General features: G+C 40.2%; 1 protein-coding gene and 1 long non-coding RNA gene across 3 annotated transcripts in view; both read left to right on the top strand.

Moving 5' to 3' along the window:
• The first annotated feature begins 2 nt into the window (after nt 1–2).
• LOC144340785 (uncharacterized) lies at nt 3–12,440 on the top strand. The gene is made up of 2 exons (XR_013417100.1): nt 3–134; nt 12,220–12,440. It is a non-coding gene; the product is annotated as an uncharacterized LOC144340785 (long non-coding RNA).
• A 936-nt stretch (nt 12,441–13,376) lies between these two features.
• Nucleotides 13,377–26,910, top strand: part of COLGALT2 (collagen beta(1-O)galactosyltransferase 2) — a 103,671-nt gene continuing 90,137 nt past the window's right edge. The window contains exon 1 of one of the 2 annotated variants that reach the window (XM_028851339.2): nt 13,377–13,665. In XM_028851339.2, the coding sequence (XP_028707172.2) occupies nt 13,496–13,665 (170 nt within the window). In that variant the 5' untranslated portion in view covers nt 13,377–13,495. Of the gene's footprint in view, nt 14,153–26,910 lie in introns of both variants that reach the window. The other variant, XM_015122025.3, reaches the window with a different exon arrangement.

The following is a 26,910-nucleotide window of genomic DNA, read 5'->3' as shown; positions in this document are numbered from 1 at the left end:
CACCACTACCCGCGCCCGGCCAGAAGCAGCGGCGCACGCGCCTGTGGGTTCCGCTTCCCCGAGGCTTGCAGCGGCCGCGCGAGAGGGCTCAGAAACTGGGAGGAAAGTTGCATCATCCCCTCCTTCTGACCAAGGTAGCTAGAACCTGCGCGAACGCTCTCTAGTTTCGCACTGCGTTTATTCAAATCTGAACAAATTCTAGCGTGAAAAATATTAAAGAGTAGCTTGTGCCCAGAAGCTCTTAATCCTCTTTAAGTCAGTGCTGCCGATGACTCTCTGAGAAAGTTGGGGGATACATACGTCCTCTTTGCCTTCAGCAGTGGGGTCCTGGTTTCTGATTGCTGGGAACGGGAAAAGCCTAACTCAGTGCCCTGACACAGAACTTTAAAGTAGAACCATAGTTTCAGGGTGGACCCACGTTTCAGGATTAGAGGAAACACGAGTTGCTGAATGAGTGTTCAGAAAGGTAGGATACAAACTAGCATAAGCATGTGATCTGGAAGCCAAGGATGAGTTTCAGACAGACAGAGTAGCACATTTTAAGTGTTTTTAAGTTTACTGTGAGTGAAATGGGAAGCTATTGGAGGCTCCTGTCATATTTTCATAGGATCACTCAGACTGATATGTTAAGGATAGACTGGAGGGAGCAAGGACACAAACAGGGACTGGTTAGGAGGCTATCACATTGAACAGGACAAGGGTTACTCAAAATCCAAAGTCCCAGGCAGGACATAACTTCTGTTTTCAACCATGATAGACTAAAACCCTACTGGACCATCCCCCAGCAGAAAACAACTTGGACACAATGCAAAAAGCTGAATATACTAGAATGTGAACAGTGGACTCATAGGAAGGGCAAGCTTGCTTGAAGATGAGGAACTCCACTTCAACACAATACAAAAAGCTGAATATACTGGAATGTGAACAGCAGACTGGTAGGAAGGGCAAGCTTACTTGAAGATCAGGAACTCCACAAGAAAATTCCTTTCTCTTTGGCATTTAGCTTGTGGCAAAGTGCAGTCCAGAAGTCAGGCTCAGCAGTACCAAGTGTGCATGTATAAAACTTGTCAGTTATTCTTATCTGGGGAAGCAGAAAAGTGAAGACAGAAAATTTTGAATTCTGAAGAGATTAAGAAATCCCAAGGAAGGAGTCAGGGAGTGGATCCCCAAACTGTCAACCCACATCTCTGAGAGATCCTGAACCACCCAAAACAGAATCACAGCAGCTCAGTTAAAAACAAAAGATCTGAGCTGAGACCAGAGCTATCTCCAAAAGGGAGAAAGTTTTCAGTTAAAATCTAGCCAGGAAAATTACCTACTAATACAAAGGAAATAACACCCATCAGAGAAGAATAATAGAATCCAGACTCTCTCCTTAACACTCATAAAGTCCATAATACTATCCAAAACTGTCTGACGTATGAAATTCAAGGAAATGGACTGCATACTCTAGAGATCGACCCTGAGACGAATCAGATGTTGAAACTGACAGATAAGGATTTTAACGTGGCTATTATAACTATCCTCAATGAAGTAAAACATGTTTTCAATGAATGAAAATCTCAGGAGACAAATAGAAAATCTCAGCAAAGAAAAAGAAAAAAAGATTTTTAAAACGAAACAAATTCTGAAAATTGAAAATTATAATTTTAGAAATAAAAAATTCACTGAGTGAATTTAACAGCCAAAAAGAAATTACGGAAGAAAAAGTAGGGAACTTGAAGATAGAGCAATAGAAATTATTAAAAGTAAACAACAAAGGGAAAAATTATCTTTAAAAAGTGAGTAGACACACAGAGATTTGCTGCACGTCAGATAATCCAACATGCATGTAAATAACAGAAGTAGAAGAAAAAAAAGGACAAAAAATTTTTGAAGAAAGATTTCCCCAAATTTGATGAAAAACATTTACCAATACAAAATGCTAAATATACAGCAACTAAAATAAACACAAAGAAGTCTACATTATAATAAAACGATTGGAAGTCAAAAAGATAAAGAGAACAGCTTGAATGCATCAAAAGAAATAACACATCATACACAGGGAAAAGAAGGGCATCTATTATTGAATGAAATATAAAGCCACACATGAATATTCATATGTTGCCTTCAAATATATTACATTTGAATGAGCGTTTCCCACCACAAAGCAGCTACTAAGCCCAAAAGAAGAAAATGGCACTGAAATTAATAGGGTCATTGAAGCACGAAACAATGACACTAATTCAAGTGATTGGAAGTGAATAAATCTCTCCGACTCCTAAAGATCCAAATCAATTCATATGATGGCGTTTTTTAAAACCTTAAGAGTATTTTGTTGCTAAACTGAGTAGAGGGAAAATTTTGTAAATCAGTAAGGATATCCAATGTGATTAGGGACTGTATGAACCAGCCTCAAACATCTTCAGGGGAAGAATTTCAGCTTATGTTCAAGAAAAAATAATTGGGGGTATGGAAAACTAGAAGGATGAAGAAACCACAAATCAAAAAAGCAACAGATAAATGCCATCCTTTGGCAAATAGATTAAATACTGTTGCTTAGAAAAAGCATGATACATTCAAGCATGAATATTACATGCTTTTCAAAAGAGTTGAAGAATGAAAAGGGAGTGTCTCTTAGCTTCCCTGTTAGTGCAAACTTTTAAATAGGTCTTGGTGATTGGGAATGGCTAAGAATGAGCACAAAGGATTTGGGAACACTTAGACAACCTAGTATTTAAAGTACAGAATCAAAATGGCTATTGTGTCAATCTAGAGTGAAATCCACTAGAGAACAGAGGAGAGTTTCAGTGTCTGGTAGCCTGGAGGATTTCTCCTTTCTCCTTTTGTAAATGCTTCAATAGTTCACTCTATTAGAGAACCAAAGTAGTGGGGGCGAGATAAGAAGCTAGATAAGAAACAACGAATGAAATCCCCTCGAGTATATTGGATTTAATCAAATTCATTGTAATCTGGCACTTGCTGAACTCATTTCCCAATGATATCCTGAATCAGATCATTTTATTCCTACAAAAATCTGTAATGTCTAGCCAGAGACATATTAATTCAGTAAGAGTCTCAAGAGGAAATGCGAACACTAAATTGTGATGTGAATCTCTAGTGTGGAAAGAAAATTAAAAAAAAGAAGAAGAAAAGCTTTTACACAGTGTTGTGTGAGACCGTGATTCCAAGCTGAAAAATGTAACCTAGCATTCTGGATCAGCTTTTCATTCACTGGTTGTAAGGAGGTTCATATGTATCTTGTTGCTTTTTTTGTACACAAAACACACAATTTCCCATTCTCTGTGTTTCAAGAACAGAGAAAGATTCAAGAGAATGATTCAATATTGTAAAGATGGCAATTTCCTCCAAAGTTATTTACAGATTCTAGCAATTCGAATTAAAATCCCAATAAGGATTTTCTTAATACCTGATGAGCTGAAATGTGGGCATAAAGGGCCGAAAATAACCAAGACCCTTTTTGTGAACAAAAGGAAGGAAACTTTTGAAGTTAAAGTTCTGAAATATAAACATCTTATAAAGATAAGGTTTTAAGCCAAATTTAAATTCTTACAAAGATCTCTAATTACAAGTATGTGATATTGTCACACGGATAGGTAAAACCAATGAAACAAAATAGGGAGCCAGGCAACAGACCCATACAAATGTGGACAGAAGTAACACTGCAGATGCAAGAAGGGAAGGAGAGAAAGGATGATTGACTACATGATGTAGGCAAACACTTTTAAATCTCTAGGAGAAAATATAAAAAGAATATTTTATGACCCCAAGATAGAGAGTGATTTCTTAAACAAGACACAAAAAGCACAAACCATATGGAAAAAAATTTGGTAAATTTAACTATCTCAGTTAAGAATTTCCAACCCTAAGAAAGTGGAGGGAAAATGACATCTGTAACACATCATTGAAAGAAAAGATACCCAGAATATATACAGAACTCCTAAAAATCAATTAGGAAACAAAACAAAACACTCCTTAGGTTAAAAAATGAGAATAAACAGAAGAAAAGAGACAAAAAGTCAGCAAACATAACTTGATGTTCAGCCACAATGATTGAGTGAGAAAATGCAAATTAAGGTAAGAAGATACCATAATACACCTATCAGATTAGCAACAAAAACCAAGAGTTGGCGGAAAAGTAGACCAAAGGAAAGATGCACAAATCTATGATCCAACAATTCTAGTCCCAGGTATATATTCTAGAGCAATATTTTTAAATGAAGTGCCAGGACCTGTTAGTGGTTGTGAAATAAATTGAGTGGGTTGAGTACAGTATTTAAAAAGGAATTATTTAAAACATACATAGATTTCCAATCAACAACTTGAATGAATCTCATAAAAACCTAATGTATAGTCAAAATGTTCATTATAGAAGAGTATATACGATATTTGATTTGTAAAAAATTCAAATATAGCAGCTTTATTCATAATAGCCCAGAAGTGGAAACAACCCAAATGTCCCTCAACTGATAGAATATATAAAGTGGTATGTCCATACAGTGGAATATTATTCAGCATTAAAAAGGAATAAAGTACTCATGCTACATCAATAGACCTTGAAAACATAGTAAGTGAAAGAAGCCAATCACAAGGGATCACATGTTGTAGAATTCCGTTTATGTGTAATGTCTAAAATAGGCAAATCTATAGAGACAGAAATTAGATTAGTGAGAGAGTAGGGTGAGCTGGGTGACATGAGGATTGATCACTAATGAGTATTGGTTTCTTTTTGTGGTGATAAAAATGTACTAAAATTGATTGTGATCCTGTTGCATAACTATGAATATACTAAAAACCTTTGCAATGTATACTTTAAATAGGTGAATTGTATGGTATTTGAAGAAAAATTCAAATGCAGCAAAACTAACACACATTTAAGAGATGTACCAGAGTTCTCCAGAGAACAGAAACAAAAAGAAAGAAAGATATTAATTTTAAGGAATTGGATCATGTGATTGTGCAGGTTTGAAAACCTGAAATCTGTGGAAGGCAGGCTGGCAGGTCGGAGACCCAGGAAAAGTATTATGTTGCAGTCTTGAGTCCAAGGACAATCCGGAGTCAGAATTCCTTTCTTCATGGAGAATCCCATTCTTTTAAGGCCTTCAACAGATTGGATGGCAACCCACATTATGAAGCGTAATCTGCTTTACTCCAAGTCTACTGATTTAAATGTTAATCACATTTGAAAAATATCTCACAGCAATATCTAGACTGTTTTGATCAAGCAACTGGGCACCCTAGCCTAGTGAAGTTGACCCATAAAATTAACCATCACAGGAGGCAAAGTTCTAAACAAAATGAAGAGACTGATTAACACAAAATTCAGTCTAGTGCTATCTCTGGAGAATGGAACAAAGCATTGTGACAAGAAGGGACTCAGGGCTTCAGACTTAATGTTCATGTTCCGTTTCTCAAGGTGGGTGCTGAGTATATGGATATTCATTTTATTAGTAATATTTAAATTAATATATTAGTTTATGGATCATATCTGTTAGTTTATATTTCATGTTTATTAAATATTTTTATTACAATTTTTCTAATATCTAGTACAAAGGGATAGTAAGTTAGGCACTTTCTATAAATAAACAGATGCATATATGCAACCTTAAATAATGCCTGGCTTTGTAAATATGAAAAGACATCAAAAGCAACCCATGGCCCAAAAAATATCCCATCTCTATCTCTAGATATTTAGTCAACATCTATTATCAACATGGATATTGAGTCTCACTGGAGAGGACTGAGTACAAACCCACATTGAAAATGAGCAAATTAAAAATGCCCTATTAAAATTACCCCAAAATGTTAATGGTTGTGGTGGAGTAGTGAATTATGAGTGTTTTTTTTTCCTTTTTTTACCCCATTTTCAACATTTTTTAAAGTTCTGTAGTAAAATAAACTTTAATAAATCATTGAATTTTAGTCTTTGGCCTTGAAGGACTGATCTAACATTCCACATTCATGTTAAGTATCTCTTACGGCATATTTACCTTGCTTTAAATGTCCCTCCCTGCTTTCTTCTATTCCTCTCTCCTTCTCCCTCACTCTGTCCTTTCTTCCTTATTTCCCTTCCTTCCTTCTTTCTTCCCTTCCTTCTTCTCCTCCCCATTTAAAATATCCAGTACAACATTAAACAGATACAATGAGCTCTGACATTCTTATCTTGTTCCTGATCACAGGAGGAACGCTCGGTCTTTCACCATTAAGGATGATGTTAGCTGTAGGCTTTTTGTCAATGCTGTTTATTACATTGAGGAAGTTCCCTTCTATTCCTATATACTGAGAATTTTTATGAGGAATGCATGTTGGATTCATAAATGCTTTCTCTGCATTTCTTGAGATGATCATATGGTTTTTCAAGTTTGTTAATAAATCGCATGGATTGATTTTTTCTCATTCTTATTGTTGTAAAATACCTATAACATAAAATTTACTATTTTAAGTGGTATTAAATACATTCATAATGTTGTGCAACTATTACCCATATCCATCTCCATGACTCTTTTATCTTTAAAACTGAAACCTATACCCATTAAACAATAACTCCCCATTTCCCAACCTCATCCCCTTGGTAACTACTATTCTATTTTGTCTCTGTAATTTTGACTAAGTACCTTATATAAGTTGAATCAATATTTGTCTTTAATGATTAGCTTATTTCACTTAGCATAATGCCCTCAAAGTTAACATGTTGTAGCATGTCAGAATTTCCTCCCTTCTTGAGGCTGAATACTATTCCACTGTATGTATATACCACATTTTGCTTTTCCATTCACTAGTCAGTAGACGCCTGGTTTGCTTCCATATTTTAGCTATTGTGAATAATGCCGCTATGAACATGGGTGCACAAATATCTCTTTGAGACCTTGCTTTCAATTTGTTCAATTTGTTTGGGTATATAGCCAGAAGTAGAAGTGTTAGATTATATGGTAATTATATTTTTAATTTCTTGAAGCACTGTCATACTGTTTTCCACAGCAGCTGTACCATTTTACATTCCCACCAACAGTCCACAATGTTCCAATTTCTCTCCACCCTTGCCAACATTTGTTATTTTCTGTTTTTCTAATAGTGATCCTAATGAGTGTGAAGTGATAAATCTTATAGTTTTGAATTGCATTTCCTAATGATTAGTGATGTTGAGAAACTTTTCATGTGCTTATGGCCATTTGTATATCTTCTTTGGAGAAACGCGTATTCAAAGTCCTTTGCCCATTTTAAAGAAATGATTATATATAAAATTATATAAAATCATATAATTTTTTAGCTTTCTCTTTTGCTACTTCCCATCCTATCTCCCAGCCATGCTCTGTTCATTGTATCTCTCAAGTGTGTCATGCTGTTTCATTCCTTGCTCCTGCAGTTCCACCTACCTGGAATTCCCATCTGTTTCCCCTTCTGTGTTCCTTTTCTTAGTCCATGCTACTCATTTTTCTATTCTTATATTATGAATCAAATTATCTTTTTTCAACTTTTATTTTAAGTTCAGCAGTACATGCGCAGGTTTGTTACACAGGTAAACTTGTTTCATGGGGGGTTTTGATACAGATTATTTCATCATCCAGGTATTTAACCTAGTACCCATTACTTATTTTTCCTGATCCTCACACTCCTCCCACCTTCCATCCTCCAATAGGCCCCAGTGTGTGTCGTTCCCCTCTATGTATCCATGTGTTCTCATGGTTTAGCTCCCACTTATAAGTGAGAACATGTGGTATTTGACTCTCTGTTCCTGCATTAGTTTGCTAATGGCCTCCAGCTCCATCCATGTCCCTGTAAAAGACATTATCTCATTCTTTTTTATGGCTGCATAGTATTCTATGATATATATGCACCACATTTCCTTTACCCAGTCTATTATTGATGGGCATTTAAGTTGATTCCATGTCTTCATTATTGTGAGCAGTGCTGCAAGGAACATACACATCCATGTGTCTTTATGATAGAATGATTTATATTCCTTTGGGTATATAACCAGTAATAGGATTGCCTGATTGAATGTTTTTTCTGTCTTTAGGACTTGGAGGAATTGCCACACTGTCTACCACAATGGTTCGACTAATTTACACTCCCACCAACAGTGTATAAGCATTCTTTTTTTCTCTACAACCTTTCCAGCATGTTATTTCTTGACTTTTTAATAGCCATTCTGATGGTGTGAGATGGTATCTCATTGTGGTTATCCTATAATTGTCAGCCTATTACAGCTGCCCCAGAGGCATTTATTTCCTCCTTTTCTTGGCTGTGGTTTTTACTTGAACTTCTCTAATAATCAGTGATGTTGAGCTTTCCTTCATATGATTGTTGTCCACATCTATACCTTCTTTTGAAAAGTGTCTGTTCATGTCCTTTACCCACTTTTTAGTGGAGTTGTTTGGTTTTTTCCTCTTGTAAATTTGCCTAAGTTCCCTTAGACTCTGGATGTTAGACCCTTGTCAAATGCATAGTTGGCAAAAATTTTCCCCCATTCTGTAAGTTGTCTGCTTACTCTATTGATAGTTTCTTTTGCTATGCAGTAGCTCAGTTAATTAGATCCCATTTGTCAATTTTTGCTTTTGTTGCAATTGTTTTTCACATCATCTTCATGAAATCTTTGCCAGTGCTCATGTCCTGAATGGTATTGCCAAGGTTGTCTTCTAGGGTTTTTAGAGCTTTGGGTTTTACATTTACATTTATAAGCCATCTTGAGTTAATTTTTGTATATGGTGTAAGGAAGGGGTTCAGTTTCAAGCTTCTGCATATGGCTAGCTGGTTATACCAGCACCATTTATTGATTAGAGAATCCTTTCCCTATTGCTTGTTATTGTCAGGTTTGTCAAAGATCAGATAGTTGTAGGTGTGCAGTCTTATTTCTGGGTTCTCTGTTCTGTTCCATTGATCTATGTGTCTGTTTTTGTACTAGTACCATGCTGTTTCGGTTACTCTAGCCCTGTAGGATAGTTTGAAGTTGGGTAGCATGATGTTTCCAGCTTTATTCTTTTTGCTTAGGATTGTCTTGTCTATTTAGGCTCTTTTTTGTTCCATATGAATTTTAAAATAGTTTTTTTCTAGTTCTGTGAAGAATCTTGATGGTAGTTTAGGAATAGCATTGGATCTATAAATTGCTTTGGGTATATGGCCATTTAAAAAATATTAATTCTTCCTATCCATGCATGCTACTTATTTTTCAATGCTCAATTCAAAGACATCTCTTTAATGAAACATTTCCTAACTATCTCCACCTCTCTACTTCCTTACTTATGCTCTTTTTCCATCATAAGACATAAAATGACTTATAGTATTTGTGCATTTATATGACACATCTTAGTTATTCATGCATTTCCAGCAACTATATCTTGGCACAGAGTAGGCATTGAGCAAATGTTTGAAGGAATGGGTTAATATAATTTAAGGGATGCATCTATTCTTAAATGAGACATAGAAGTGTAGTTTAAATTTGTATAAACTTGTTTTGAATTGGAAAACATTCTTCTGTAGTAACTATTATATATCTCTTGGATGCAGCCAGAGCATAGACAAAACTTTGACACTGAGATAGTTTAATTTCAGCCTTTCCCACCTCAGTCAGTGCTCTTTTTCTCCCTTAATATTCATTCCCTTCTTAGGACCCAGAGTCCTCAGGCCTACGTATCAGAAATCCATAAAATTTGCTTTGTCACCGAAGAGTCCTATGCTCCAAATTAGGATCCCATTCAGTTCCCTTTATCAAAGCTTCTTATAGTCCATTTCAGTTTAGGTGCTGAGATTTAAAAATCTGATTGAATTAAAAAGATATCATCAAATGTTCCTCTCTCAAGGATTTTCATGTTGAAATTGGCAGAATTGTCAATTCAAGTAAATTTTACATTGTAGGATTTTAGGCTGGATAAGAAAAGTGAGTAAAACAAATCAGATAGTGAAAGAAAGATATTTCAGTACAAAAGAAAGAAGCCTGGATAATTCAGCCAAGATACTCTTTCTGCCAACTATGGCCCAGCAGGACCTCTGAGGGGCTGACCACTTTCTCCCTCTTTTTCCAGGGGAGAAGCATTCAAATATTCAACGCTCAAATGATTGGCATTTAGCAATTTCATAAATGTTTGTTGAATGAAAAAATGAGGCAAGCATTTAAAACTTTTTTACATAAGAAGGAATTGATGATCAAAAAGGTCAAGTTTCCAAGGTCACAAAGAGAATAAGTGACACAAGTGAGATGAAAATTCAGCTCCAAGTGTCAGTTGCTCTTTCAAGCCTATCACAGCTGCCCCAGAGGCATTTATTTCCTCCTCTTCTTGGCTGCTGGAGCCATAGACATCTTGAGAAGCTTTCCTGCAAGAAGTCCTCTGGCCACCTCATAGGTCCTGACCCCACCAGATTGAACTAAGGGTGACAGTCCAAGAGGTTTTGTTGTCCCAGGAGGAAGTCCCTTGTGCTGGAACAGTATGGCGAGGGGATATGAGAGAAAGTGCTTACTTCTAACTTTATGTAGAATCTGTTGGAACAGTCTACTGGCAGTGGAGACAAAGACATGTGTGTGTACAACCCTGACTTTCCATTCAGCTGATTTTCCATGGAAAGAGCATTATAAGCAATGAATATTTTAAAATATAATTGGCTTTTATTTTTAAATTAGTTTTTTTTTCAAATTAACTGTCATAACATCACTCCTATGGGGGGGGGGAACATTCAAATTCACATTACTGATTTCTGAAGAACTTATGAAACAAATCTGTTAGTAAGATGGGGACTTAACTTTTCCCAGGCTTCCCCTCCACTGCCCCCCAGCCATAATTACAATGATCTTCTACTGTTGCATACCCTGTTATGACCTTAATATTCTCAGTCACTAAATGAGCACTCTAAATTAAAAGTTTTAAATAGGTGCTTTGTAAGTTATGTGGTTGGGAAACCCTTGATTTCATCTACAGAACAGGTTGTAGTTATTTCAAGAGAACTCCGTGGAGCCGATTTCATTATAATGTCATTAGAGATCATACAGGTTTAGATGCTTCATCATTGAAAAAATAGACTCAGATAAGCTGTTGACTTTAGGTAACTGTATTTGTTTGTCCTCATGCTGTGAATAAAGACATATCTGAGATTGGGTAATTTATAAAGAAAAAGAGGTTTAGTGGACTCACAGTTCCACATGGCTAGGGAGGCTTCACAATCATGGTGGAAGGCAAAGGAGGAGCAAAGACACATCTTACATGGCTGCAGGCAAGGGAGCATGTGCAGGGGAACTGCCCTTTATAAAACCATCAGATCTTGTGAGACTTATTCACTATCACGAGACCAGCATGGGAAAAACCTGCCCCCATGATTCAATTACCTCCCACAACACGTGGGGATTATGGGAGCTATAATTCAATATAAAATTTGGGTGGGGACACAGCCAGACCATATCAGTAACAGAAGGAAAATAAGACAGAAATGTGGTTGCCTAGCTTTAAACTCCCTCTGTTTGCAGTAAAGTGAACAAATGATAACTATCAAACCAAGTTTGGCTAAGGAGTGAGGATTTTAGAATTGAAAGATGAGTGGGACATAGTTCAAGAAAGGAAAACAAGGAAGACAGAACAACATGGAGATTGTCTCCATGAAACCTTTCTAACAGTCCCATCACTACCTCCCCTGTGGAAATGACCACACCTTCCTCTATCCCTTCACTGTTGCTGGTACATCTGTTATGGTACTTCTAACAGATGTTTAACTGTCAGCCTCCCCTATAAGACTGTGAGCCCTTTGAAAGTGGGAACAATTCCTGAAAATGGATGGAGGGGAAGGAAATGTCTGTAGGCCATTAGATATAAAAATATGAAGATTAGAGAAGAGATTAGAGCAGAAGACATAGATTTTGAGGATATAACCCCAGAAGACCATATGGAGTGGGAAGACTAGCACACTGTAGGGAGGCACACAGTGAAGGGGCTTGGCTCAGAGACAAGTAGTATCAGAGGAGATCTAGGATGGGAGATTATGTAACCGAGGTCCAGGAAGGTGAGAACCGAAGAGTTCACTGAATCCGCCAATGCTGAGGCCATCTGTTGGTTTTGCAGAACAGTGGGGAGGGCTGACGCCTTACTGCACTGTGATGGGAAAGATGGGAGATGAAGAAGTGGAGAATACAAGTATAGATCTCTCTTCCAAGGAGCTTGGTCAAGCAAAGGGATTGCTAGAAGAAGACACAAGATTTTTTAAAAGTTTTTTTTCCTTTTTCTTTTTTTTTTTTTTTTGCAGATAAGAGAAGATTGACCAAGTATTTAGCTTCAGAGAAAGGAGCTGACAGAGATCAATTGAAGATTCAGTAGAGAGTGGAATAATAGAGAAAAATCACAGGCTCGAAAGGGAGGCCTCTCTTTCTAGGTGGTGATATACTTCAAAAGACAGTGGGGAAGACGTCTAATAGTTGCTGAGAAGGATTGATAACAACTAATAAAAAGACTATGGGGCAGACCTGAGGGTGAGTTGGGATTGGAGATCATTAATGTTCACTGGCACCAAAACATCCTGCGTACTTATCCATCAAAGGCTACACAATATATCTTCAAAAGTAAATTTCCGGCCAAGCATGGTGGCTGATGCCTGTAATTGCATCACTTTGGGAGGCCAAGGTGGGCAGATCACTTGAGCCCAGGAGTTCCAGACCAGCCTGGACAAAATGGTGAAAACCCGTCTCTACCAAAAAAAAAAAAAAAAAAATATATATATATATATATATATATACACACACACACACAAAAATTAGCTGAGCGTGGTGATGGACACCTGTGGTCCCAGCTACTCGGGAGGCTGAGGTGGGAGGATTGCTTGAGCCCAGGAGGTCGAGGCTGCAGTGAGCTATGATGGTGCCACTGCACTCCAGCCCCAGCAACAGAGTGAGGCCCTGTCTCAAAAAAAAAAAAAAAAAAAAAAAGTGAATCTCCTTTCTTTAGCGGTGAGTGTATGCCAGCAGTTTCATTTTATGTACTAATTGTGTTCTTCCTTCACCCCTTCGTTTCTTTCTTATCTCTTCTCTACTCTCCAACATGCGCGAATTTTCCCTCTTTGTTACTCTGTCCTATTGGCTAATTATGGAAAAAGAAAACCAGCTAAGTGAATCTACTCTTTCACAGCCCTCCTGTGAGGAGGCTTACTGGATTCACAGTAAAGTGAGGCTTCAGGACAGTGTCTACCAAGGGCATTCTTTTATTTTGGGAGGTCTGATCTGGCTCCAAAATTCTCCAAGTCTTAAAACTTTGTGTTACTGGGTGTCTACTCAGTCAAGAATGAATTTCAGAAGCTGAATGTATAAGAAAATACAGACATGCTGCCTTTGTGGTGGTTGAACAAGTGTTTATCATAATCGTGAATAGTTGGGGAGACTTTTCATTTTAGAACTCTACTCAGTCAATAGGTGCATTATGAAAACTGGATACATTGCATCACTGTGAAGGGCTTCAGTCTGCGGTTTGCAAAAGCAGAATAAATTTTCTTGGGGTTGTACCGTTATGTACACACACACACACACACTCACATGCCCATTGGCAGACAGGGCCACACCTCACGGCTCTGGGGAAGGCCACAGACCTCAGCTGTACGAGCGGAGCCTGGACTAGAGGAACTTTCCGCAAGACTCAGGGCACAGAGCCCCACGGCCACTACTGCCTGCGGGCCGGAGGCGGAGGGGAGCGCCGGCGGCTGCAGGTACGCTGCGCACCCACATTAGGGCCTGGGCGGTGCAGCGGCGGCGGGAGGGTCCTGGGAACCGCAGCCGCCAGAGCCAGTGTGTGAGCCGGCCGGCCCCGGCAAGCCGCATCCCCCGGCCGCCCCTCGTAGCCTCCTTGCTCCCTGGCAGCCGCCGCCTCCCTCAGGCAGCCCAGCCGGGCGCTCGCGGCAGGACCTCCCCGAAGCCCGCCTCGGCCCGGAACATGGCTGCGCGCCCTGCCGCCACCCTCGCCTGGTCGCTACTGCTCCTCTCCTCAGCCCTGCTCCGCGAAGGCTGCCGAGCGCGCTTCGCTGCCGAGCCGGACTCGGAGGACGACGGAGAGGAGCCGGTGGTTTTCCCGGAGTCGCCCCTGCAGAGCCCCACGGTGCTCGTGGCGGTCCTCGCCCGCAACGCGGCGCACACGCTGCCGCACTTCCTCGGCTGCCTGGAGCGGCTGGACTACCCCAAGAGCAGGATGGCCATCTGGTGAGCGCTCACGGGCCCCGGGCCGCCGCGGCGGGAAGCGGGGGCGGCCTGCCCAGACCGGACAGCTCCCGGAGCAGCCGCTGCAGGGAGCCGCGGGGTGGGGGGGTCACGCGGGAAATCTGGCGCACACACCCCCTCGCTGCCCGCGCCGCTGGCAGGCGAATCGGACGGTCGGGCTGAGGAGGGACGCGCGGGTCAGTGTGCGCAGGGGGTGCTGATGGGGAGAACCGACCCGCTGGAGCTCTGGAGGGTAGCCTGCGAATTGGGCGGCTTTGTCCCACAAGGAGAATGGGGGACACCCCTCAAGGAGGCTTTCAGTTCCCTCCCTTTCAAATCTTGAGGTTTCCTCTTTCCCCACCTCATACTGCTAGCCCTGACATGAGGGGATACTGTGCCTGTCGCCGTATTCCCCTGTAGACGCGACAGATGGAACGTAACTGCGGTTGGCCAGGGGTTCCATAGTGGCTAGGGCGCCGGAGTGCGCTGCTCTGACTTCCCGGTGCCAGGCTTCTGCTCCAGGCTGGAAATGTGCTTCTAGCTCTCCCAGGGGGACCTGGACCTAGGGGTGGAGATTGGGCGGGGCCCGCGGAAAGTGCCCAACCATGGCACCACCTGGGCCTGGTCTCCTGAGAGCGCTCCGCGCTGTCCCTGCCAGTGCGTCGGGGTTCCATGTCCTGGGGAGCGACGAAGACTCCCCGGGAAAGATAAACAGCCAAGTTTTGTCCCCGGAGGAAAGAAGCTTGGACTTGGTCTCTGTGTCTGCTGCGGGGAGGGCCAGGGGATCAGTGCGGGTGGCTGCCCGCCCCACCTTGTAGAACTTGGTCGTCTCGCACCTTTTATAAACGCGAGGATCAAAGGGCGAGAAGTTAGTTGGTGGCGAGGCAAGCCGCTGAGGAGCTTGTGGAGGACGAGGAGGTGGACGCTGGCCAGGGGATATGGGCTGTCAGGTACTCAGACAAGAAGACTCTGGCCCCCTGAGGAAGACAGAGCCCAGGTGACTCTGTCTTGTGTTGATAAAGGGGGCTGTTCTCAGTCGAGACAAATCCTTAAAGCAGCGGTTGGGCAAAGAGAGGAAGAGGACTAAAAGCAGCAGCTAAAATTGGCAGCCTCAGAGTACCTGGTGGGAGAGGTGCAAAGGTGCAAAAGCAAACATGTGATATAGTACAGCACTGTGCTGTACACTGCTTTACTATACACCCTGCCATACGTGACTGCCTCGCGGAGAAGGGCATATTACGTGGAAAGAGAGCACTGGGACAGCCAGGCTTTAAAAGAGAAGGAATATTTTTTTTTAACCACTTCAGTACCAAAATAAATTCACACATATCAGTTACCTTAGTTGTTTTTTTTTTTAAAGAGATATTTTAAAATATGGTTTTGATCTTTATGCACGATTTAGTTTTTTAAAACGTTACAGTATTTACCATAAGAAGTTGGTGAGTGGTGAAGCAGGTGTCAGGCACATGTTTTGCTACCCGATTTAGAGACATTACCTCTTTTTATCATACAGTAAACTTTTAAGAGGATACTATGATGTTTATTTTGCAAGGAAGAGACAAGACTTGCATCAGTTCAGTAAGTCACTTAAAGTCACAGAATTAGTACATGGTGAAACTGGAATTTGAACCCAAGCATATCCCTAAAGGGCACTAAAGGCAGGGAACATGATATAAACAAAATTTAAATCAACCTGTAATCCACAAATTAGGAGACTTGACTTGTTTATCACTAGTCTGATATGTGATTTGGGGCTGGTTGCTTGGAATCCATAGGCATCAGTTTCCTCATCAATAAAACAAGGAAGTTGGAATAAATGATTTCAAAAATTCTTTATGACTCTTGAATTCCATAGATTCTGCAATATAATTAGGATCAACCAGCATCAATGTACATCCTAAGTTCCCTGTAAGTTCCAGATAGTATGGACACGGGTGTCTTATTTAGATGAGAGAATTCCAGTTCTGCATAGACCTTTGAAATCTGTTTTCCTTTATGTCCAGCATTGGCAGGTTAAGCAAGAAGTACAAGGCCATGCTTACATCAGTCATTGAAGACTCTTCTTTGAACAATCTTGGTTCTGTCTTTAAAACATTGTATATAATTCTTTAGGTAACAATAATACAAATCCCAGTTTCGAAATAGTCCTTTTCAGCTCACAAAGGAGCTGTAAAGAACCTTTGGAAATAACTTTCATGTACTGTTATCTCATTTGATTCTTACTATCATTCTGTGAAGAAATAAAATAATCTCTATTTCCCAGAAGAAGAAATGTGTTTAAAGTAATTGACTTACTCAAAATTACATTTATTTATAAATTCCACACGTCATAATAAGAGCTCATGGTTCTTCTAAGAACTTTACATTCATTTTCTAGTTTAAGCTTCCAAATGACCCTATCAGATATGCACTGTTGTTATACCACTTTACAGGTGAGAGAACTGAGGTACAGAGAGACTGTATAAGCACATTCTTCTAATGCATTTTTAAAATAAGAACCAGCCAGGTCAGGGCTGAAAAAAAATGTATTTAGATATGTGTGGTTTTTACAGATAAATATGATTCATTTTATTGGGCAGTGTAAGGTGATCTGAATGGCTTTTAAAGGGTTTGGGGAAGAACCAAATGATTTATAAATCAGATTGGGGCAGTTGTATGGATATGGATGGCTCCTTGATGAGTTGACACTTAGTTTGAACTAAGTTTTGAAGGAAGAGTAAAAATCAACTAAAACCTGGGAAAGAAGGATGGCTCTAGAAAAAGGGATCAGCAAGGCAAAAACAAACAAACAAAAAAGATGATAGGGCATCAACCAGAGTTTTCTTTCAGGGAGTTGAAGTGGGTGGCAGGTCTAATGACTGCAAGTCTACAGATGGATTGTATTGTACCATAGAATCTCTCTGGAAATGCTGACTTCTGGTCTGGCCCTAGGGGAACATTTGGCTGGGAAGTTTATGGGATATAACACTGATGGGAGGTGGTACCTCAGTTTAGGATGTTACAACTTTGAGGTGCTTCTGCCAATTGCTTGCCTCTAGTTTCTCATTCCCAAGCTCTATGCAACATTCCAAGGTACCAAACTGATTAGTATCCATTCTGCAAAGTCAGCACATGCTGATGTCGAAAATGGCTGTGAGCTACCCAGAACTTTATAAAATAGAACTGCAGTGAATACAGAGCCACACGGAGTTCAGCTTCCTCTGAATCTGATCTCAATAACTCACTCTGTGCAGACTCACTCTTCTCATTCATCCACCCACAGGCTAGAGGAGCATCTGATTTCTGTCCTAGGTGGGTCAGTGAGAGACCTGGCTTATTGATCACATTCAGACTCCCCTGTTATGTGATCATTTTTCTCACTTTAAGTTCTGGACCAGATCTGCACTGCACATACGGGTAAAATGAGTATCATCAAATCGACCTGGAAGATCCTGCTGTTAAAGAATGTCTGCAATTATCTCAGTTAGCATCAAGTTTATTCAGATTAGTCTGAACAAAGGAAAATTTATATTTTATAGATACTTTGTACAAGCAAAAAGGAAAGCTATTTACCTGTCTGATCTCAAAGTCCACCAAACTAATTGTTTTCCTTCAAATATCACAATCCTGTGATAAGAACCTAAGGAAGATATCTATCTCATGTGTCCTAAAACCTGCACTAAGTTTTAGGGAATTGGCAATATGCTGAGGTGAAGGGAACTGTGAGGCATTGCGACAAGTGGCAGTGTACTTCAGTGGGTTATCCTTAATTCAGTGGAGCCGTGAGCAAGTGGCCTTAGCAACAGAGGGAAGGCTGACCTTATCTCCCTTAAACCTATGATTAGGGAGAGTGGGGCCAAGTACCATGAGAGTGAAAACTGAAGCATGGCACAGGGAAAAACATTTGCCCCAAATGAAACATTAAGTTTTTCTTTTGGAGAGCCTGCTGTTGCTTGTGGGAAGACAGTTGAGATTCACAGAGCCTGTGCAGGCACAAGGCAGTAACTGCTATGTAATTATAGAAAGATCTGGGCATTTTGTTTGGTAGAGTTTTGAAAAGTAACATACTAAATTGGGAACCACTTTATGGATTTTTAAATAAAGAGATGAGCTTCTGTTGACATAAACATAAACAGTGATGAGCTGGGGGATGATCCTAACATTTTGCATACTACTTTATTTCTGCATTGTTTGGGGATTATCTTGAATTTATCTCCACATTTTAATGTCTAATCAGTAGCATTTTCATAACTGTTTAACTAGAAATGCTAATATACTTTGTGTTTATAAAATGTTCCAAACTATTATCAGTGCATTTTTCAGCACCAGTGGTAAGAATGGTGTCATATTTTATCATTACAATCTTGACATTAAATATTGTATGTTATCCCTACAGATAGAAGTCTTGGTTTATGACTGAAAAAGCAGATGATGCCTTAGTCCCCTTCTCTCTGTTCATCTATTTTCCTCACCTTTTTCTTCCTTTCCTCATTTTCCCAATCTGGTAGTTTAGCGTGGAGGGCATCAACTAGAGTTGGAGGAAGAAATATACAAGCTTAGGGTCAGATAGACTAGAGCGCAAATCTGTGTGTTTGTGGGCACATCAGTAAACTTCTAAGACATGATTGCCTTGTCTTCAAATAACTGATAGTAACACCTGTCGCAAAGAGTTATTGTTACAAGTAAATGATACAAGGTATGCACAATGTCTTTTACATAAATGCTACTAAGTCAATGATAGTTGCTATTTCTTTTCAATCTTTTCCTTTTTCTCCTATCTCCTTTACCTTTACCTGTCAAAATCAAGATTTTAAAAAATCTTCAAATGGAAATTCGTTTAGTTTCTTCTTTCCAACAACAACAACAACAAAATATTAGTATAGAAAACTAACATTTACAGTTGGATGTAAATGTGGCTCATGCCTGTAATTCTAGCACTTTGGGAGGCCGAGGTGGGCAGATTTCTTAAGCCAAGGAGTTCAAGACCAGCCTGGGCAACATGGTGAAACGCCATCTCTACAAGAAATGCAAAAATTATCCAGGCACGATGGCATGCACCTGTAGTCCCAGCTACTTGGAAGACTTAGGTGGGTGGATTGCTTGAACCCAGGAGGTGGAGGTTGCAGCAAGCCGAGATTGAGCCGCTATACTCCATCCTGGGCAACACAGCAAGACCCTGTCTCAAAAAAAAAGAAAAGAAAAGAAAAAAGGGAAGGGAAGGGAAAAAGAAGAAGGAAGGAAGGAAGGAAGGAAGGAAGGAAGGAAGGAAGGAAGGAAGGAAGGAAGGAAGGAAGGAAGGAAGAAGGGAAGGAAGGAAGGATACATTCATGGAGGCACTGTTCTAAACATTTTGGTATCAAAACTGATTTACTCCAGAGAACAACCCTAGGTGGGAGATGCCATTACATTCTACTCTATTATTTTACACAGAAGGAAACTGAGGCACAGAGAATATAAATAACTTGCCTGAGGTCACTAGGCTAATGCATGGTGGAGCCAGGATGTGACCCAGGCAGCTAATGTTGCAGACCGAGTATAGATGGTCTGCTTAAGATCATGAAAAGACCAATTAGTTCTAGTTTTTGCTTCTGTCAGTTGACCCAACTTGGGAAGATAAGAACGCTAGTGTTTCTTTCAAATAAGAATTGTCATTTCCACTTGAATGATGCAAGGGTCTCAGTGGTTCTCTTCCGCTGTCTTGATAATTTCATCACTTAGTTCAGGCACTTTTTAGTGAACTCTAATCTGTTTTGGTATATTTCGTAGGGACAAATTACGACTAAAATGTGAGTTATACATAATAGACAGGTCACTTGCTGTGATCATAGCTACATAACAGTAGAAAGAAATTTCTCAAGTATTATTAGTGGCAAATGATTAAGGCGGCACTGATCATATATGTATTGGCTACATTTTCAGTTTGCAATGGTAAAATAGAGGTTCCATTTTTCAGCCTTTTAATCAGTAGTCTTAGATTTGGTTGTCCCCTGAATTCAGCTTAATTCCAAATGATTGAAGAAATTATCAATCCTCCCTGCAACCTCCAATTTCAAAACATGATTGGACCTGAGAATAGTTACTTTTGGTAAAAACTGAAGCGACTAATAAATGTCACCAATCCTGTTGTTCCAATTATGACAACTTAACTGCAGAATTAGAAAGGATACCTAAATTGCCCTGGTTTTATTACATTGAGTTCCATGACGAGGGATCTAAAGCACAGGGCAGTGAAGAGATTTCCATGGTGATTATGGAATGAGATAACTGATTTCTAGATTTTTAATCCTGTGTAGCTCTTTTAATGCTGATTATTTTATCATGAATATTCTTCTTGGTTTAAAGGAGCATGGGGAGTATTTTAAGCAGAGTTTGGTTTTCCCAGATTTGTTTTAGCTCCTTTATCCAAGTGATTATGCCAGGGAGTTTCTTTGTGACTCCAAATACATAAGCATGTGCTTCTTAGGTTCCTTTTGCTTGTCTGTCTTTGGTGGTCATAGGCATGAACAATGAATGCCTTGTAACTGAGAAGGCTGCTGGTCGTCCCTTGGTTCTTTTTCCAACACTTAAACGTGCACATGGGTCATATTGCTGTGTGGCACCGTCTCCAAGTCTGTGGCACAGTATAGTAGGACCATTATAAGGCTTATATAGGACTATAGTAGGACAATAATAAGGCTTGTTTCTGCACATTTCTTGACATAGCATAACAACATACCGTAAAGTCTGAAAGAAAATCATTAGCCTATGGTATGGCCACTACAACTATTCCCCAGTTACCATATCATGAAGAACTTTTACTGTATGTGTTTAAATTATGGCTATTATTCATCAGGAATTACAAAACGTATGTATTGTATGTTTTGACATTTTTATTTCAAAAGACTGACTTGTTCATTTAATTGCATTTAATTGATATGTTGTCAGCCTATCAAAAATTGTTAATTTTTTAAAATCTGAAGCCCTTAGGGTCTTTGTGGGTTTTTAATAGTAATTCAGTTATTTTAAGAATTTGCTCTTCTGGCTTTTTAAAATGGAAAAGTAATATACTTGCATAATAAATTTTTTTTAAAAGTATGGTTGGGAATATAACAAAAATTAAATCTCCCGTCTACTCTGTACCACCTGCCAGTAACCAATGTTAACACTTTCTTGTGTATTTTTCAAGAAACCTTCTATACATGTACATATATCCTTTTCATTTTATCCCAAATATGAGTGTTTTACATATCCAATTCTGGATAAGTGTGATATGTTAAAATCTCTCTCTCTATCCTATGTTCTTTAAACACTGCCAGCCTACCTACAGCCATGACCTGGGTGGCACAGTAAAAGCCAGCTTCATATAACAACTGTTCCAGGCAGGTACTCTGAAGGCCTCTCTGATAACACTCATCCTGCTCTCTTCTCCTTGTCTCTCTGGCCTCTAGAAGGTCTGGCCCTAATAAAAAAAACTTTCTGATGAGGAATAATATTCATCCAAAAGTTCATTTATCATAAATGTGTAACTTGATAACTTTTCACACACAAAACATGCCATGTAACCAGCACCTGACCTTGCCAGGCCTGGATTCATACATAGCAACTATTGTTGGAGCTGAGTAGCTGCTGTCCCCTGGATTTTGTCCAGGCAGCCCAGTCCCCATCAGACACACACTGTGTGCACTTGCAGTTAGTCCTCGCTGTCTTTCTTTGACTTGACTTGCCTGACCCCTGTTGGCATTTGGGTGGTGACCTTTGCTCCCACCCCAGGCTGCTGAAGGAACCCCAGGACCCAAGCAGTAACTGCTTTGGGGAACCAGCAGGCTTGGCAAGCTGCCAGCAAGTGACCTAGTGGTAAAAGGATCAAGATTGTATTACTTCTCCCTTAGCTCTCTACTCCTCTGGTAGGAAAGCTGTGCATTAATGTTCGTAAAAATAGAAAAGAAGCTCATTATAGGTAATAATTGAAAAGTCAGTCAGAATATAAATAGAGTGGCTGTAATTAATTTGCTGAAACTTTCTGTAGTTCAGATCCATGAAAATGCAGCATTTGTGGTCGGTGGCATTAGCCAAGCCTCTTGCATGAATTAAACCTCAGATTTGGCTGCAGGGCATTTCTTTTCCTCTTTAGGAGCACCATACAGAAATCCTTTCAGAGTTAGTCTTTGAATAATAGCTCCATGATATCCTGCCAGGGCTGACTTTGTAAAACGTGTTTCACTTAATTGAAGCAACAATTATTATTTTAGTTGTGTGTCAAATTCAGCAAGCTAAGGCCTGTCCCCTGACTTGTTGGTTTAACTGATAAGATTTTGTTCCTCTGCAAACATAATGCAAAATAATCTCCTTCCCTCCAGTGTTTTCTGATTAGTGTTTGAAGACATCTTAGAAGATATGTCTTTCAGAAACACAAATAATAACATAAATAATGATCTTGGAATAGTGATCTTGGGCTGTATGCCCCCAAGAGTATGGTAGAAGATGAATCCTGGGACGAGCTGCTGAGCTGAAGCATTTTCATAAGTACCTGATTTCATTCACACATTGGCTTTATTGGAATAGTTCATTACCTCCAGGTTGAATCACTTCAAGGCGTATTGAGGGATACATCAGGCTGCAGAGAGGAGGTTCCTTACATAGAGCTTTCTGCATTTGGACTGCCAAGCCCAAAGTGCGTACAATTGCTGCCAAGAGGGAAGTAGGACTCCTTCTTTCCAGCCCCTTTTCTTTCTGAGAGTGATTGTATATGTTTTGGAGATGAGGCGGGCAGTGGTGAAGGCAAGTATCTTATTCTCACAAGAGAGAGAGAGACATAACTCTAAGACAGGAGGGTCTATGGAGGTACATTGATTGGTGTTCTCCCTGAAAGCCATATTAAGTGAGAAATTGCTGCTTTTTAGAGTCTTGGGAAAGGTAGAATTTTCTAGAGACTAACAGTGGAACTTAAATTCTTGGGCTAGTTGTGAAAAATGTGGTTGTAGACATTTGGGGCCATGGCATTCCCGACACAGAGTCCCTTGCTGGACTAATAGACTGCTTTTTAGTTTCTTGGTTGCCAGCCAGCCCCATAATCCTGTCTCAGCTCCACACACCACAGTGATTATGGTTTACACCCGCCAAGATAGTGGAAAGTTGCTGCCAAGCGGAATTAGGATTTTTCATGTCATCACTGCACCATTGAACAGTAAGCTTGTATGTAGCTCCCACGCCACTGCTTTCCCTGTGCTAGAAACAGGTTGGGCAGTAGAGCATTCCGACAGTCAGACCATGTCTTGTGTTGCAAATGGGTTTTGTGGAATTGGCATGTAAGGCTTGAAACAGCCAGCATACAAAAATATTTTAGAAAAGTACAAGCCTCTTCTCTGTCTTCCCTCAATCTTGTTAGATTTTAATAAGATTTACTGGGTACATTGGTTTCCATTGTAGGCTTTTTATTTAGCAAGACAAACTATGGATTTCTAAAACAATGGATTTTAATAGTGTTAGGTACTTTCTTTTATTTATTCCACCATCATTGATTGTCTGTGTGGATAAATCCAGGTGATCACATTGAAATTAGTAATTGAGGTGGCCTACAAGTGACTTGTCGCCATTGGTCTAGTTCATTGGCCATGAATGGACATGGTCCTTACCATTGTTCTGCCAACACTTTAGTATAAAGCTGCTGGATTCAATAGTGTTTCCCAAATACAGGTTCAGAGGCCAGTTGCATCACAATGCCTGGAGCATTTGTTAGATACACGGATTTCTGGGGCCCACTTCGGTCACATTCATCAGATGGTCCACAGCGGGGGCCTAGGAATTGGTGTGTTAAGCATGTACACAAGTGACTTGGATGCACTTCTTCTTGGTTTGGGAACTGCAGAAGATGAGCTCCTAGATGGCTATGTATGCACTTAAAGTACAGATCATGGGGTTTTCAGAGTTTGGAAAGTTGGCATACTCTGGAATATTCTAAACTCCAGATTCCAGATGCTTAAACCATCAAAAAGACCAAGGGGTTTTCTTATTCAGAGAAGTCGTAATGTACAGGATTATACAGGAGAAACCCAGCCAGGCATGCATCATTTGTGTTATTATTATTATTATTAAGTCAAGCACATATGTTCTGTCTCTAATAGTAGCAATTTTTTAAAAGGATTTTTTAAAAGACGGTGCCCCAAATGTTTTGCCCACTGTATGAAGCTCCTTGCACTGGGACTCAGTATAAAACGGCACTCTGTCACACTCTTTCCTCAGTGTATCTTACACAATGAGTTCATTAAGCCTTTAGTATTGCAGAAGAAAAAATACCTATTAATGAACATCTTTTAATAGAGTACAGGGAAATCAGACCAGTGCATTTCCTTAAACTAAATAGAATTCATTTGAGCCACTTCAGTCCCCATGTTCCCTAATCTTGGTTTCTTTGTTTCTCATATTTAATTTTCTTTGATTTTTCCCGTTGGCATGCCATTAAAAACTCCTACCCTCATTTGTGACAAATGTAAACAGTCTACTAAATTAGCCTGTTTTTAGTAGCTGGCAGTTCAGCCTTAATTACATGATATTACAGAGTCCCTAAGCCTGGTGTCTTCACTAGCTATGAACTCAAAATATGGCATTTTAGAAATTCACACAGTTCTGTTCTGCTATACAGAGGATTGTTCTGAGTTTGCTGCTGCTGCATAACAAATATTTTTTAAGGAGTTGATATGGCAGCATTATTATAACTGCATGTACAGCAACCTCCTGTGGGAAATATTGCAACTTAGTTGTTAAATCTTATACTGTTCCATATCCTATTTTCTTGTGTTGTTTTGGTGGCAGGGCAAAAATTCTACAATAAAGGTTCTTAAGTGTATGCATCCACTTTATTTTTGTATCTTTTTTCCTTCTCAAAAATGTGAACTGCATACCACAGCTTAGCACATCCCATCAAGAAAACAACAATCACCTAGGGATGAAGTGAGGCTGGTGGCAGTGGGGTCCCCAGGACAGTTGCCTCTAGCCAAAAGCATCCTCTTTCATTTTTCCCTAGTGTGAAAATATGCTATCTGTGTTGTCCTGTGAAAGGTCTTGGAAGCATTGCTCATGCTGGGCTGCTTTGAACAAGTCACTTACTATCTCCGGGCCTCAGTTTCCTGTCCTGTAACATAAAGTAAATAGGCTAAAATTGTGGTTTTCAAATGCAGCCGCCTATTGGAATCAGTTGATGATCCAGGTCAATTGACATATTTTGAAAACTTCCCAGAGGGTGGTAATATGCAGTCTTGCTTGAAAATCTCTGGATGAGATGTTCTCTGAGTCCTTTCCTAACCTAACACTTTCCTCTTCATGGAGGTAACCATATCTGAAGAATGTTCACATAACTGCATACTCGATGCTTCCTGGACCCTCAGCCCAACTTTAGATCTCTGTGGGGTGGTCTTAAAAACTCTTTTTCTAGGAAGCTCGTGGTATTTTATCCTATTGAATACTGTGCCAAAGGTGTTTGCTAAGAGTGTTGTCTCCTTGGGAAGGCTTGTGCTTGATGATGACTGAACTCCCAAGGAACGTGGCAACATGAGAGCTAGCCTTGCAAGGGCATATATTGGACCTTCTTATGAAGGAGCTGTGTGCACCAGGTAGAGAAGCAGCAGCTGCCCAGGAGGTCCTTCTTTTAGCACACAGATGGCTGCCTCTTCGCTAAGGGAGCTGCATATATCAAGGCTTCTTCTGAGCACATCTAGCCAGGCTCTGGCCAGCTCAGGATTCCTTCCTACAGTATGTGTTTTGGTGTGTTGCCCAGCTTTGCTTTTAGGTTTCCTATTTCATACTGGTGTAGGGCCTCTAATCATCTCTGGGTATTGAATTTCTGATGTTACTTCTAATGGCTTTGGAGTTTAGCTTCTTTTGTTTCCAGATTTGCATAAACAGTGCTGCCTTTGTCCCCTGGTCTTGACACAACTTCAAAGCTTTGATGGGCATCAAAGACACACTGGATCCTCATTTCTTAGACATCAGATTGCAGCAGTGCCAGCAGGTGACTGAAGGTTATAGCCCCACTTCTGGGCCAGTTTTCTGTCTCTCAGTCAGAGATTAGGTTACATTCTGCCAAGTCCTCTGACAATGGTTCTGAATCTTAACAGCTTTCATAAGGCCTGTGCAAATACCGTTGAACTAAAGGGGAACTGCTGGTGTTTGTCTAAAGTGGAAAGGGCAGTAACTCCCTAATATTTGCTGAACTCTCCTCACCCTGAGAGGCAGATTATTAAGTGTACCTCTGGAAAGCATGGAACCTCCAAGTCCATTGGCCAGACTTTGCTACTGATAATCGTCTTATGAGAGCCAAGACCTCATTTTCCCATGCATCTTATCAAAATAACAGCAGTACTAAAACTATCAGTTAACTATGCGGGGATTGTCAGTATGTTGGATATATAGAGGCCAGTTTTGATAACAGGTCAGCTTGGTCCAATCATGCAACAAACCCTTGAGCTCTATCTCTGTCTCTATGTTGCCTGATAGTTGTATGTTTAGAGAACAGAGCCTAATTTTTATCTCTGCTCAGGAAAAAAAACAAAAAAACAAAAAAAAAAAACCAAAACGGTTAGGCTGGGTGTGGCTAACGGGTGGATTTAGCTCACACCTGTAATCCCAGCACTTTGGGAGGCTGAGGCAGGCAGATCACCTAAGGTCAGGAGTTCGAGACCAGCCTGACCAACATGGTGAAACCCCATCTCTACTAAAATACAAAAATTAGCCGGGCATGGTGACAGGCACCTGTAATCTCAGCTACTCGGGAGGCTGAGGCAGGAGAATCGCTTGAACCCAGGAGGTGA

The sequence above is a fragment of the Macaca mulatta genome, chromosome 1 (assembly GCF_049350105.2).
Source record: "Macaca mulatta isolate MMU2019108-1 chromosome 1, T2T-MMU8v2.0, whole genome shotgun sequence".
In the NCBI taxonomy this organism is placed as follows: domain Eukaryota; kingdom Metazoa; phylum Chordata; class Mammalia; order Primates; family Cercopithecidae; genus Macaca; species Macaca mulatta.
Note: the sequence above shows the minus strand (reverse complement) of the source record. Positions and strands in the feature narration are given on the sequence as shown.